Source organism: Chroicocephalus ridibundus, chromosome 1, assembly GCF_963924245.1.
Source record: "Chroicocephalus ridibundus chromosome 1, bChrRid1.1, whole genome shotgun sequence".
Lineage (NCBI taxonomy): Eukaryota > Metazoa > Chordata > Aves > Charadriiformes > Laridae > Chroicocephalus > Chroicocephalus ridibundus.
The window spans coordinates 86,845,030-86,858,658 of NC_086284.1; the positions used below are offsets into that span (position 1 = coordinate 86,845,030).

The 13,629-nt window shown below is 39.7% G+C and overlaps 1 protein-coding gene across 2 annotated transcripts in view; it reads left to right on the top strand.

The window, feature by feature from the left end:
- BEND2 (BEN domain containing 2) overlaps window positions 1-12,970 on the top strand; it is a 35,603-nt gene extending 22,633 nt beyond the window's left edge. For both annotated transcript variants that reach the window (XM_063342450.1, XM_063342459.1), the window contains 5 exons: window positions 976-1,176; window positions 2,131-2,252; window positions 2,966-3,179; window positions 4,700-4,903; window positions 9,538-12,970. In XM_063342450.1, coding sequence (XP_063198520.1) covers window positions 976-1,176; window positions 2,131-2,252; window positions 2,966-3,179; window positions 4,700-4,903; window positions 9,538-9,773 — 977 coding nt within the window. In that variant the 3' untranslated portion in view covers window positions 9,774-12,970. The remainder of the gene's footprint in view (window positions 1-975; window positions 1,177-2,130; window positions 2,253-2,965; window positions 3,180-4,699; window positions 4,904-9,537) is intronic.
- The last annotated feature ends 659 nt before the right edge of the window (window positions 12,971-13,629 follow it).

Below are 13,629 nucleotides of genomic sequence, written 5' to 3' on the forward strand. Positions count from 1 at the left end.
AGTGTATATACAGTTCTATAGACTACCGCAAGCCTTTCGATTTACAGTACATGCTTTGGGTTCTTTTAAGGCTAGACTCTCTTTTTCTCTCTTTGTACTCTTGATGTAACCTATTTGTAACCTGTATATATGTCATAAGTAATGTATGCATGCTATGCATGTGTTTAAAAAGACAAGAGACTACCAGTAAAGCTAAGTGAGGCGTATGCCTGCATACGTGTTTTGCATTTAAGAAAGCAACTTTTTTGTGTGAAGGAAATGCCTGTTTTCTTCTTGTGGAGGATTTTAGCAGTGAAAAATCCTTTCTATCCTCAAATACTGCAGTGTTTGGTTTCTTTCAAAATACTTATTTCCACAGAAAATGAAGAATTCCATAATGATTGCATTATAATAAACAGGGACACATAAAATAGCACTCTGTATTAAAAACTAATGCATTTCTTTCTAAAGTGTAAACGCCCTGAGTTACATGGAAGGCCAAGATAGGAGTTTTTGGTTGCTTCTGGTCTAAAAAATAAGTTCATACAGCTGAAGAGCTGCACGAATAGTAGGTGAAATACTCGGATATCTATCTGCAAATTTGTAAACAGCATATGATTTTAGCACTACTATGTATGGATATGCCGTTCTTCATGGTTCATTGTCTTGAAAACATACATGGTATCTGTATGTGTGTAAAATTGGCCAGTCTGAATATTTTCGATTCTCATGTGTCTAATGTATTTTCTTGGGTGTTATTATTTCAGTTAGTTACTTTGGTGGTTAACGTGACTCAAAAAGATATTTCTGTTACCATTCCAATTTAGAGCTGCTTTTTGTAAGAGCAAAGATAAGTAATACATAGAATTAGCTGTAGTAAAGAACATATACCGAGAGTACCATAGAGGTCAAGCGAAAGAGTTTGAAAAAGTATTTCTTTTTTTTTAACAACTTGCTTGGGTTTTTTAATTTGTTTGTTTGTTTGTTTTACCAAAGAGTTTGTTGGTGACCCAGTGAGAAATGTAAAAGTTCTTGGAAACTATTTGATGAAAGCTCGGCAAAAGACTAAACCAAAGTATGCAGCACGCTACTTAGTTCGTGTCTTGTTCCCCAAGGAAACATTATTGTGCAGCATTATGGGAGTGAGTGCACGGGGGCGCAGGACATTGGATCCAAACAAAATTGCTGCAATAAGAGGTATGCTGCCTTTCAAAATGCGCAATTTACTTAAATTCTTAACAAAGTTTTTCATTTACAAGGAGTCCTTTTCTGTATGTTTCTGCTAATCATTGTCTAGCAGCTGGTGAACTGAAAAATGCAGTAGTGGATGTGCTCCACTCAGCTGTGTCTTTTGGTTTTGAAATTCCTGCTTTGTAATTCTCAATGTTCATTTTTCTTCCATGTGGATAAAACAATTCTGATTTCTCTTAGTTTTGTGTAGTTCATGTTCATCAGTCATGCTGACTGTTTCTAAATTTTTCATTACAATTTATTTCATGTTTGTGTGTGGCATGGGTTTTGTGGGTTTTTTTGTTTGGGTTTTTTTTTCCATTTTTGTTTTTGTTTTTTTTATGGCCATGGTACACTTGGGACAAACATTAACGGGTGATTCTTAAATACTCTACTCTTAAGTTCACTTCTCCTGTTTGTTTGAGAAATGGTGAAAATGGGGAAGGCTTTTTCTTTTTTTTAAATGTCAAGCCATTTACACGGATCCTATGGCATGTCTGCATGAACCTATACATCTCCTTCCTGTTTAGAGGATGGGAGACTGTTTAAGCCACGTGATGTAGTTGCAGTATTACCCTGTCTGTGTTTTTTGTGGGAGTGTTTTTGTTGATTTTTTTTTTTAACGTTGGTATGATAAATCACACTTTTCCCCTAATTGTACTAGGAAATGCTTAATAATAAAAGCATTGTTCACAACACCTCAAAAAAGTATCACTGTGCATCTTAAATTCATAGTGCTGCTTAGCTTCAAAACGTGAGTTTACTACCTCTCTTTAATTAAAGCTGGAAATCTGAAGCCTCTAAATGGAGAACACTGAACGTGAAACATTTGTTGGCTTTCTCTCTTTCTACATTAGAATGCTTTTTTAAATACTGCATTTTGTCATAAAGCTTAAAAACTTTTATATATTTTATATGCAGAATTTCTTGCAACTAACTTTCCAAACTATGATTTGAGCGAGCATGGAAAAGACTGGAAAACATGTATCACGAATGTCAATGCTATGATCCGCTGTTTACGCTCTGAAACAAAAATAAACCCAGTAAGTTGTCTCAAGGTGATAATTTATTAAGTACTAAGTTTGTGCTTCTTTCTCAAATTAATTATTTGAACGCCTCATCATACAAGTGCTCTAATTGGAAATTGCTTGAGTTCTGTCTTTGCACTGCTCAGCATATCCTGCTGACTGCAGCACTAGTTCCATATGGGGAATACTGTAAGTGTATCCCTTTCTCTTGCTCTGCCTCTTCCCGCTCCTGTGTCCAGTATTCAGTTAAGAGATGTATAAGCATAGCATACTAAAAGGGAAGTGTCCTGGTTTGAGGTAAAACAGAACCAATTTCCTGTTCAGTAATTTTACTTTGCAGCGAAGCCTCTTCTAACTAACTGAACTGTAAACGTTGCCCAGAAGTAGTGTCAAATTTGATTGCGAGCCTAAACATGTAGGGGCTAGCACTGTTTTCACAGGCGTTCCTTCAGATATATCCAGCCATGCATTTCAACTTTATATGGACTGAAACATCACTCCCAAGACACCTGTAACTCCATTTACCTTTGCTTCTAAAAAGCTTTGTGCAAATCTGTGAATATTTAAGTATCTGGTTCACCTGTGGCTTTCATGATTGAAGTTCAGAAGTAGCTATATTGTAAATATCTCGAATCTAATTTATACTAAATGGGAAATGAACTGTAACACTAATTAGAAAACTGGTAGGCTTCTCCCAGTGCATGTGCTAACCTCATTTAATGTTTCAGGAGACAGCTGAAGGGAAAGAAATAGCGGCTGTCGCTCCAGATACATCTCATTGTGCAGATTTAAATTATAATGAAGATAGTGAAGGCAATTCTCAAAACTCTCAGAAAATGACCAGCTCCATAACTGACACATTGCAGAATTCAGGAATGGATAAGCTTCCAGAAGCTTTCCATACACCTTCAGTCAAGAAACCGCAGTCTCTGGAACCTATGGGTAAACTAAGAAATCTTTGTCTTCTGAATTTGTGTGTTACATTTTAAATGGTCAGTGAGAGGCAGAAGAGGCTGCTATAGGTGAAATTGTGTAGTAAAGGGATTTGCTCAACTATGTGACCCTTCCTCTTAAGGCAGTCACTTGATGTATATGTAGTAAGTCTTCATGGGAGTAAACAAGAACGTTATCTGGCTAACTGAACATGTGTTTGCATCTACCAGTGTCCCATAATGCATATCCACTGTAAGATTGGAAAGTTCAGCTGTAAGATGTTTTGTTCGGTTTCTCTGAGTAATTATTTTTCAGGAGTTACTTCACAGTTATGCTGTTTTCGTTTTTGTTTTTTTTAATGTTGGAGATATTCTACCTTAATGGAGTAAGCTTGCTCAGAATATTTATTGAATGGTATTGCAATTTCAGAAGAAAAGTACACCTTTCTGTAAAACTGACAATTTGGGACAATAAAAATCATAGAATCATAGAATAAGAAAATAATTTGGGTTGGAAGGAACCTTTGAAGGTCATCTAGTCCACCCTCCCTGCAATGAGCAGAGACATCTTCAGCTAGATCAGGTTGCTCAGAGCCCCGTCCAACCTGATCTTAAATGTTTCCAGGGATGGGGCATCTACTACCTCTCTGGGTAACCTCTGACAGTGTTTCACCACCCTTGTTGTAAAAAGTTTCTTATATCTAGTCTATATTTACCCTCTTTTAGTTTAAAACCAGTACCCCTTGTTGTACTGCAACAGGCCCTGCTAAAAAGTTTGTTGTCATCTTTCTTACAAGCCCCTTTTAAGTACTGAAAGGCTGCAAAAAAATCTTAAAGCAGCCTTTATACTTAATTTTTTCCAATGCATTTTTGTTTAGGGAAAAAAAAACCATGTACAGCATGTGATTCCTCTAGAGAGCTTCAAGGAAAATGAGCTGAGATTAGTCGCCCTTGGAAATAATATATTTGATTAGAGTCTCTTTGGGGCTCTGTCAGATCTGCTCCTGCACCCAAGACTTGTTAGATCAGACCTCCTGCTTTACTGTACATTTTGCCTTTTTTTTTTTTTTTTTTTTAAATGTTTGCAGTGGAGTCGGATTGAAGTATTTAAAAATATTCACTCTTTTTCAGTTTCCACTTACAGGATCTAAGCACCATTGAAATAGAAGAACTTCTATTTACTTATGTAATTGGAATAACATCATCTTTTCACGTGAGATGAAAACAATTTAGAAAGTCATTAATAATGCAGGTTACATTGCTACCATTGCTGAAAGCATATCAGAAGTGATGTTACATTGCTGTAAAACAGGCAGGGATTTTTGGCTACTTGGACATTTGTCTGCAATATGTTGCATTTTAGTATTAACTGTAGCATTATGGTTTTGCTCTGGTCTTTCCAAGCAAGTACAGTAGTTTCAGGGAGAACTTTTTGTGTCCTAGTCTTAGTGTAATACACAGCCACGTTGAAGCATGGTCGGTATTGAATAAGTAAAATTTCTGTCTCTGTTTTTCTGACATCCTTTCTAGAACTTCTTGGAAGTCCATGGCGCAACGTTCAGTTGCCTTTCTCGGTCATTTATGTAGCTAAGGGGAAGTCTCGGCCAGAGTTGTCAGCTCGCTACCTAATTCGTCACATGTTCACTGAAGATGTGCTCGTAAAAAGCAATGTATATGGTAATCTTGAACGTGGCATGAGCCCACTGGACTGCAACAGAATTAATGCTCTCAGAGGTAAGTAAGAAAATCTCTGTTCAAATGATAATGCAGGGAAATTAACAAGAGTGATTAACTGTTATATGAACAAACCATGGAGCTTCAGAAATAAGTCTGTGAAACTATTCTGACAGGTAGGAGTGCAAGCAGTGTAACAAGTTGAGGGAAAGTGGACGAAGTTATATTTAAGCAACTTAAGGAAGTCACAGATCACAAACCTGGTTCATATAAGGAATCTCAGTCTGCATGGTATCTGCTTGAAAGGGCAACACAGTGGGAGATGGAAACAGTCCTAGAAGATTCTGGAGGGTGTTGGGTATAATTTCTTGATACAGGGGCTAGGTAGGCCAACCAGAGGTAATGTACAGCAGGTTATGGCACCCTTCACGAAAAGGGTTGGGGTGTGGTAATCGGTGGCAGTATTGCCTGTACGAGACTATGAAATAATGGACCTCAAGATCCTGAGTAGAGTTAAAAAGGTCTGAGAGTACATACCCTGTAGCTTAGGAGAGCAGGCTTTGGCTTATTTGTGAAACTCATAGGTGGGAGCTTATGAGACAGCTCTGAAGAGGAGGGAAGCTCAGGAAAGCTGGACGGACTTTAAGGACAGCATTCGGCAAGCACAAGAGAGTCCATCCTGACACTTAGGAGAACTTGTAGAGTTATGGGGAGACAAGTTTGGCTCAGCAGGAAGTCCGCAACTGAGCTCCAGTGCAAAAAAGCAGTATATAGAGATTGGAAGCAAGGACAGTTTATGAAGTGGAATTTTGCAACTTTGCCTAGGAGTGTTGGAATGGTGTCAGGAAAGCTAAAGCTCAGCTAGAGTTGAGACTTGCAAGGAATGTCAAGAAAAGCTTCTACCACAACATTAATCGTAAAAGATTGAGCAAGGGAAGCGTGCTCAGAGGGTAGTGGGTCATGCTCTGCTTGGGAGACTGACACATGGGGTACTGCAGGGGTCTGTCCTGGTACCTGGCCTGTTTAACATCTTTATCTATGACTTGGAGACAATGGAGAACGCTCATCATGTTTGCATTTGATAGCAAATTGGGACTGTATTAATGAGCGCACAACCAGCAGATCAAGGGAAAGGATTATCTCCCTCTTTTTAGCACTCATGAGTGTGCATTTGCATTACTGCATCCAATTTTGGGTCCTCTAGTATAAGAAAGAGATATTGATAAAGCTGGAGGGCCACGAAAAGGGATGGGGAATTGGAGCACTTGTCCAGTGAGGAAAGTGGGCTTATTTAGTCTGGAAAAGAGAAGGCTCCAAGGGGACCCAGTAGCAGCCTGCCACTATCTGTCTTCAAAGTAAACTCCTTCTAGTCAAGCTGTTTGCAGCATTGACTGTGGGAAGATGTGAGACCACAGGCATAAAAGGAAATGAGAGGTTCAGACTGGATATGAGCAGCTCCTTTTTCCCCATGAGGACAGTCAAGCAGTGGAGCACGTTGCCCCGTGAGGTTGTGTCATCTCCATCCTTTTTCCACACCTCAGTGGACAAAGCCCTGAGCAACCTGGTCTGACCTCAGAGTTGTCCCTGCTTTGGAAAGGTTGGAGTAGAGACCTCCTGAGTTCCCTCATGGCATGAGTGACTGTGATGGGAAAGGAGCAGATTCAAGTGCCTTGCCCTTCTAAGAGCTCAGAGATCATCTGTCTCTACTGACCTAGTAGGCTCCATTGAGAGAAAAGGTCTCGGCAAATGATGTAGTTGTTTAGAAGCTACAGGTGGGATAAGGACTGCTGCCAAGTGAACAGGCAGTATTTTGCACTAGACCAGTTTGAGCTATTTGAATAATGAATCTGTGCTGAAACATGTCTTTTCAAATAATGTGTGACAGCCCATGCCACTGTATTAATATGGACAGTTTTGCAGTTTCCTCAGCTTATGTGAATCCAGGATGTCTTTAGGAAGTTGGTATTGCTTATTCTATTTGCAAATGCTATTCCAGAAGCAGAGGGAAAGTATGTTACAGTTGGACTTGTAGCAGTTGTTTTGCCTTCTGCATTGTTCTTGCTTCAGCATTCTTCTGGAACACTGATCCATGCTCCTTCCTGAGAGGGTGTCTTCTGTTAGTCTCTGGGGCAGTACAATTAGCATAACAGTTATGCAGCAAGTGAGGAGGAATGTGAAACAGACTGTAGGTAGAAAAGGTGTATGGGTTATTATACAGAAGAAAACTTGGCATTATCTGTTAAGATTTAAACATGGCCAGCACAAACTATGGTGTTGAGGGAAAGATCATCAGGTTTTTGGTGGCTATTTGCTCCGTGGCTATTACAGTATCTTAGAGAGTTCAACATACTTGAAAAGGTTCGGTCCTGCAGTAGAGAAACCTTTCCACTTTCTTTTAATTTTCTGTGTTCTTGCCTTATTTTCATTGTAAAAGTTGGCTTTTTCTATGAGAAATCTGAAGAGAAAATACTTTGCCAGGAATTCTTAAGTTTTGCTTGTGGAATGTTATTTACTGGGCTGGATCCCAAGCCGCAGACAGGGTAATAGTGGGGTGCCTTCAACGTTTCCCAACACCACAGGCTGGATGTGGGGTTTTACTTCCTCCTGTGCCCCTATAATATCACTGTGGGATAGTGTTCGCTTGGTTAGTAATGTTGCATATTTGACTAGTTACCCTTGTCTGGACAACACTTAGTCATATAATACAGTTTTAGGTAGTCCTGCTAGGAGCATGGAGTTGGACTCAATCCTTATGGGTCCTTCTGACTTGAGATATTCTATGATTTATTGCATTTTTTTGCAATGTGTATCTCCTAACAAATCTTGAAACTGCGTCTCCTCCATGTCTGGAGCATAGAGAGGTTGAAAGGGTTGTTAAGATCTGTCCAGTGCAGCCTAACAACTCCACAGGTATAGCAAGATTGCCTCTGAAGATACAGCAACAGTGCTAAATAAAATGGAGCTGGGACTTGCACTCTCTGGGGTGATGTCTGGGCATGCCAGAAACCATTCCCAGTATGGCAAGACTATATGTTACAGTGGGCTTTCCCAAACTGTACATATTCCTTTACCAGTGGCCTGGAAGCTTTGCCACTTTAAGCATCTGCACGTACTCCCATTGCACGCATATTTTGTTTCATGACATTTTGAGTTTAAGAAGCATTCAAAAGATGTATTAATTGTGTCTTAGGGCTGCAGGAACACCACGTAGGTTCCAGAGCAGACGAGAGACAAAGTCCTCTGTGTGGGGTTGCAGCCAGGCCGTGTCACTTGGCTCTGGGGCCAGAGAGCAGTCGCTGGCCCTGTTTTCTTTAACATTATAACATAGCCTGATTGGATGGCAGCAGCAGCAGGTCCCTGAATATAATCCTGCAGAGCAGGAAGGGGCCCTGCGTAGCCTTTCTGTAGTCCCAGTAAGATGTCAATTTCTGTGAAAGAAAAAACATAATTTAAAAGCTGTTTTGTGGGGCATGTACAAAGGCTCCATAGGCCTGGTGGTAGGAATTCCTGTTCTGCGCTGTGGCTCTGAGGCCAAGCACTTTCTTGAATTTGCTGTCAGGGATGGAAGGGGAAAGAGCTTGGCTGCTGTTTCAGACAACAGCTTGTGTATCCTTTGTCAGCATAGTTTATTACAGGAGTGTCCTGGGAATGAAGGAACCTAAGGTGCTTTCGCTCCCTGCCTTACCCTCCTGGAGCAGAGTAAACTGCAAGAGCACAAGTTTTTCTCTCTGTTATTTTCTTCCTTGAGATCCATGCCTTTCTGGCAAAATAGGTTTCCAGGTTTGGAACTACAAGTTAAAGTATCGACTGTAAACAATGATACCATATTAGATTTTTGCTTGCTAGTATATGTGAGAGCAGTTGAAGAACAAAAATGGCATAATATCAACTAGCTATACCTTTCATTCTACTAAGGTAAATATAGACGTTAATAGGAGAAGTAGGAATGGTATTGCCTTTGATTCGAAATTACAGCTAAGAATTCCTTTTCGGTGCTTATTTAAATCTTTTAGGGGCTTGCTTAGAGACAACGTGTAATTTAGCTAAGCTCAGAAGGACAATTACTTCTCAGTAATTAAAAAAAAAAATAAAATCTTTTTCTAAAACTACCCTTTTCACTTGTTGAAGGGGAGAGAGGTGCCATAGTCTTAACTTATTTATCCCGTTGCTACTGAACTCAAGTATTTGTTTACTGATCTTGTTGCACTATGGTAAGGATCAAGCTCTTGCAGTTTTTCTATCACAGTTGTTCCTCTATAGCTGTGTTATGTTGAATTGCTGTGTTTCATTTTAGTGAATACAGTTGTCAGAGATCCTTTGGAGGAGGGCTTGGTCCTGCTAAATACTGGTCATTCTGAAATGGAGCCTGAGATTTCTTTGCTCTGGTTGACCACGTTAGAAACTGAAGTTACTCAGTACTTCAAGGGATCAAGCCCACATACGTGGTTACGTCCTTTCTTGGCATGTTTTGTTTTAGTGCCTTTAAGACCTTTTGCTACTCATTTTCAGAGCAAACAGAAAGGGGAGGGCGGGTGGCAATATCTGCCCTCTAGCTTTGCTCTTCAAACCTTGTAATATGCCTTGCTGTCCTGTTTTGGTAGCATGCACTTGTTTTGTCTTAATTACATCCAAAAAGAGTATATAGCTTGCATAAATAATTGATAACTCACTATTATATACTTGTTTATTTTTAGACTTTCTTCAAGAGAATTATCCATCCTTTGATCTAAAGGAAACTGGATATGATTGGAAGGCATGTGTGGCTGCCATAAATAGCACGATCCGCAGTCTCAGACATGACCATAAAAAGGCTACAATTGGAATCCGACGGAAAGTCTTGGCAGCGCCACCACTGAGTGCAAAGAGTCCTCCACGGAGTCCCACTTCAGTCAAGCCATTTGAAAGTGACACTATCAATCTCACAGACTGAAGCTCTCTGTTTCAAATCTTAATTTAGCAGGTTTTTATAAATCCCACGTAGAAGCATATTACATTGAGTACACTGTCCTATTATATTGAGTCGTCAGGAGCACTAAATAGTATTATTTCATGAGACCAAAGTTAGCGGAAGACTTGGGAACCCTAACTCCTTGTATAAGTAGCATCTGTGCTCGTCAGAAATTACTTCCACTATTCCCTGTAGCATTTCCAATGTGCCCTTCCCTAAAAGCACCTTCTTCTCATGATTAATATTTCAGAGTCAACGAATCTGATTAGAAAAGACACATTGCGCATCAGGTCAGCAGAAGTACATAGAAATGTGGAGAGAAAAGAATGGTCCTCCTTGGAGGAAGACTCATAACCAGCTAAATCATCTCATTATGTGTAAGGAATGAAATTTGCTTTGACAAATGGATATTTTAAGCAAAAGTATCTAATGCAGAAAGGGGAAAAAAAACATGTTTGTATTGCATCTAGTGACATCTGCTTTCATCCAGTCTTTGGGCACTTCTCCCATTCACCGTGATCAATCATAGGTTACCAGGAGTGGCCTCACAATGACATCAGCCAGTTCCCTCAGCACTCGTGGCTGCACGTTAGACTTAACGCACATCCAGTTTGCTAAAGTATTCCCTGACCAGATCCCCTTCCACCCAGTGTGTCTTCCTTGCTTCAGCCTTTCCCCCTGATCTCTGGCACCTGGTATTCCAGAAGGCCAGTCTTGCTAGAAAAGGCTGAGGCAAAGCAATTGAAAAGTGCCTCAGCCTTTTCCTTGTCCTATGTCACCAGGTCCCCCATCTCATTCAGCAGCAGACCCACATTTTTCCAAGCCTTCCTTTTGTCGCCTGTGTACTTACAGAAGCCCTTCTGTTGTCTTTGATGTCCCTGGCTGCATTCAATTCCAGTTGGGCTTTAGCTTTCATAACTCCAACCCTGGATGCTCAATGTCACTGCATTCCTCCCAGGTTACTCCCCACACACACACACTCTGTATGCTTTCTTTTTGTGTTTGAGTTTGTCCAGAAGCTCCTTGTTCATCCACACAGGCTTCCTGGCATTTTTGCCTGACTTCTTTTTTGTTGAGATGGATCTGTGTGGATCCTTGAATTTTAATCTTCTTGGACCCGTGTTCTCTCCAAGGCCCAAATCCCATAGGACTCTTCCTAGCAGATCTTTGAGGAGACCAAAGTCTGCTCTCCTGAAGTCCAGGATTATGAGCCTGCTTTCTACCGTCCTCCCTCCCCCCAGGATCCTGAACTCCACCATCTCATGGTCACTGCAGCTACAGTGGCTTTTGAGCTTCACATTCTCAGCAAGCCCCTCACTGTAGGTGAGTACGAGGTCCAGCAAGGCACCTCTCCTTGCTGGCTCCTCTATCACCTGGAGGAAGAAGTTGTTGTCAATAATAAATACTCATGCTGTTGCCTTTCCTTTCTGTCCACACAACACTAAAGATTTATTAGTGCACTGAATTATATATTACGAAATCCCCAAAAACCAACCAAACAAGGATGGTGAACTCATAAAAATAAAAAAAATAATTACTACATATATTCAGTTTCACATTCCCCTTGGTTTCATTTTTAAGTTGAAATTCAACAGCATTAACTGTACAGAAGTTAATGGCTTTTTTTGTTGGGCAAGTTCTTTGTTGCTTGGGGGCTTTTGGTTGTGTTTTTTGGGTTGGTTTTTTTGTTTTGTTTTGTTTTCTTTCAAAAGAGGAAGTATTTTGCATGTGCCTTTCTGTTACTTGGTTTTCCAGCATCAGTCACGCCATCTTTCACTGTCTACATATTGATTAACTGGTGCGTGAACTTGCCTTGCCACTTGCATTCTGTCTGAGTGTTGTCTCAGACATCTTCACAGAAAGAAGCTTCTCAGAAGGCTGACACAGGGAACGAATTTCACCTCTGAAAGTTGATGCAACTGTGGCTTCCAGAATTATGCCTGTATATATAGCAGAACAAGATTTAACTAAACCTGTCCTCTCCAAGGCAAAGGTTTCATGGTTTGTGTTTTTTGTTAGTAATAGGATAAAATAGCGAAGTTACTTGTTCTTACTTCAACTTCTATTCATAACAAACAGGCAGTGTTTATTATATACAGTATAGGAACAGCTTTTTTTATTGCAAGTTAGGATATGCAATCCTTATCTGATATGAAATCCCCTACCACCTCCTTGCAGAAGTCTTCTGTAGGATTTAAGAAATAGGCTGAATTTCTGATTTTATTTTTTTTTTTCCTAGAAATGTTGTGCTGCAAATTTGGTTGTTCTAGTTTACTACTAACAGTTTCTGCTGTTACTGTTCTATACAATCATTCTTGTAAATGCCAAGAACTTTGTTGCGTGTAGATATTACTAGTTCCAAATCTCTGAAAAAGCCAAAAATGCTTATATTTTTTCAGTAGTTTTATGAAACTTTTTCACTGTCCTTCACAGATTTTAATGGTAGAATGATATATTTATTGAATGACCTGTCTGGCACTGAAATCTGTTAGTGTGGTGCATACCTATAGCTTCCATATTGAAAAGAGAATTGAATAATTGAATAAAAGTAGAAATAGTTTTCTTGTTTCTGGTTCAAATGTATCAATTTTTGCTAACTTTTATAAAACAAAATTACAGTATTTTGCTGTTAGGAATAAAGTATTTTACAAATAAAAATAGCATATAGCTCCTTGACTACATCTGCGTGTCTTAAATTTCTTGCACCACTGATCTACAGTTCAGGTACAGTTTCATCTGAAAAGATTCTTTTGATCCCCTTTCAAGAAGCAGGGTTTTGAGGAGGTCTTCTGATTGAGGTGAGATGACTTTCAAATTTTTACTGCCTTAACTGATTCAGTAAACCAAGGCAAACTCTTTTGGACTTTTGCTTGTCAGGTACGGCTTTGTGTGAGCTATCTGAAATCGAGATCTCCACAAAAGGGTAGGAGTTGAGTAAAACTTTTAACTCCTTTAAACTGGTGCACTTTTGGTAGAGCAGGCCTTATTCACCCAGTGGATTCAGTTTCTGTATTGGCCCTTATTCAAGGAATAAAACAGGGCTTGGAAGGCAATCTGATCATTTGATACGCTGAGAATTCACCTGGTGTCTTCCGTCTTTGTAGTCCGAATACCTGTCCCTAATGCAGCGTGAGTCCTTCCTCTGTACAGTAGAGCTGGGCCCCTTTATTCGTGCATGATTGATTGACGTCTCTGGATTTGAGACTATATTCCATAATTCATCTGGTATTTCTGGCATCAGCCTTGACAGACCTCTAATCTAGTACTGCTCATCTGGAGGCTCTGGTGCACATTTCCTGATAACATGTAAAATGTTATGCTTTCTTGATGCATCTATTAAAGCCTTGCGAATGGTGGCATTTATTATGTTTTCATATGATACATTAATAATTACATGTATAACTGTGATATGCAAAAAGAAAAAATATATGTATTACACAAGTACTAAAATACTTTAATATTAATTTTCATCTTCTTAGGCTTGACTTTAGACATTGGCGGTGATATGGAAGTAAACATCATGGCAAAACTCCACCCCGACCTCCACTCCAGTTCTCACTTGCAACTGTTATGGATTTCAGCAGAGGTTTTGTATACGTTAGACCTGCGCTATAAGGTCTTGCCATATTAGTGGTCAGATCCTATACATAAATGTGATGACTATACATAAATGTTCCTGCAAGAACAACACCTTAATGATTCTGTTTCCAACATAGCACTTCCATTGTAGTTGTGAAAAAAAAATTACAAGGGAGTGCCTTTCCCTTCCTTCTACAATATGAAGGGAGTAGGGGTTTGGTTGGGGTTGGTTGGCTGTTGGTTGGTTGGGGTTTTTTAG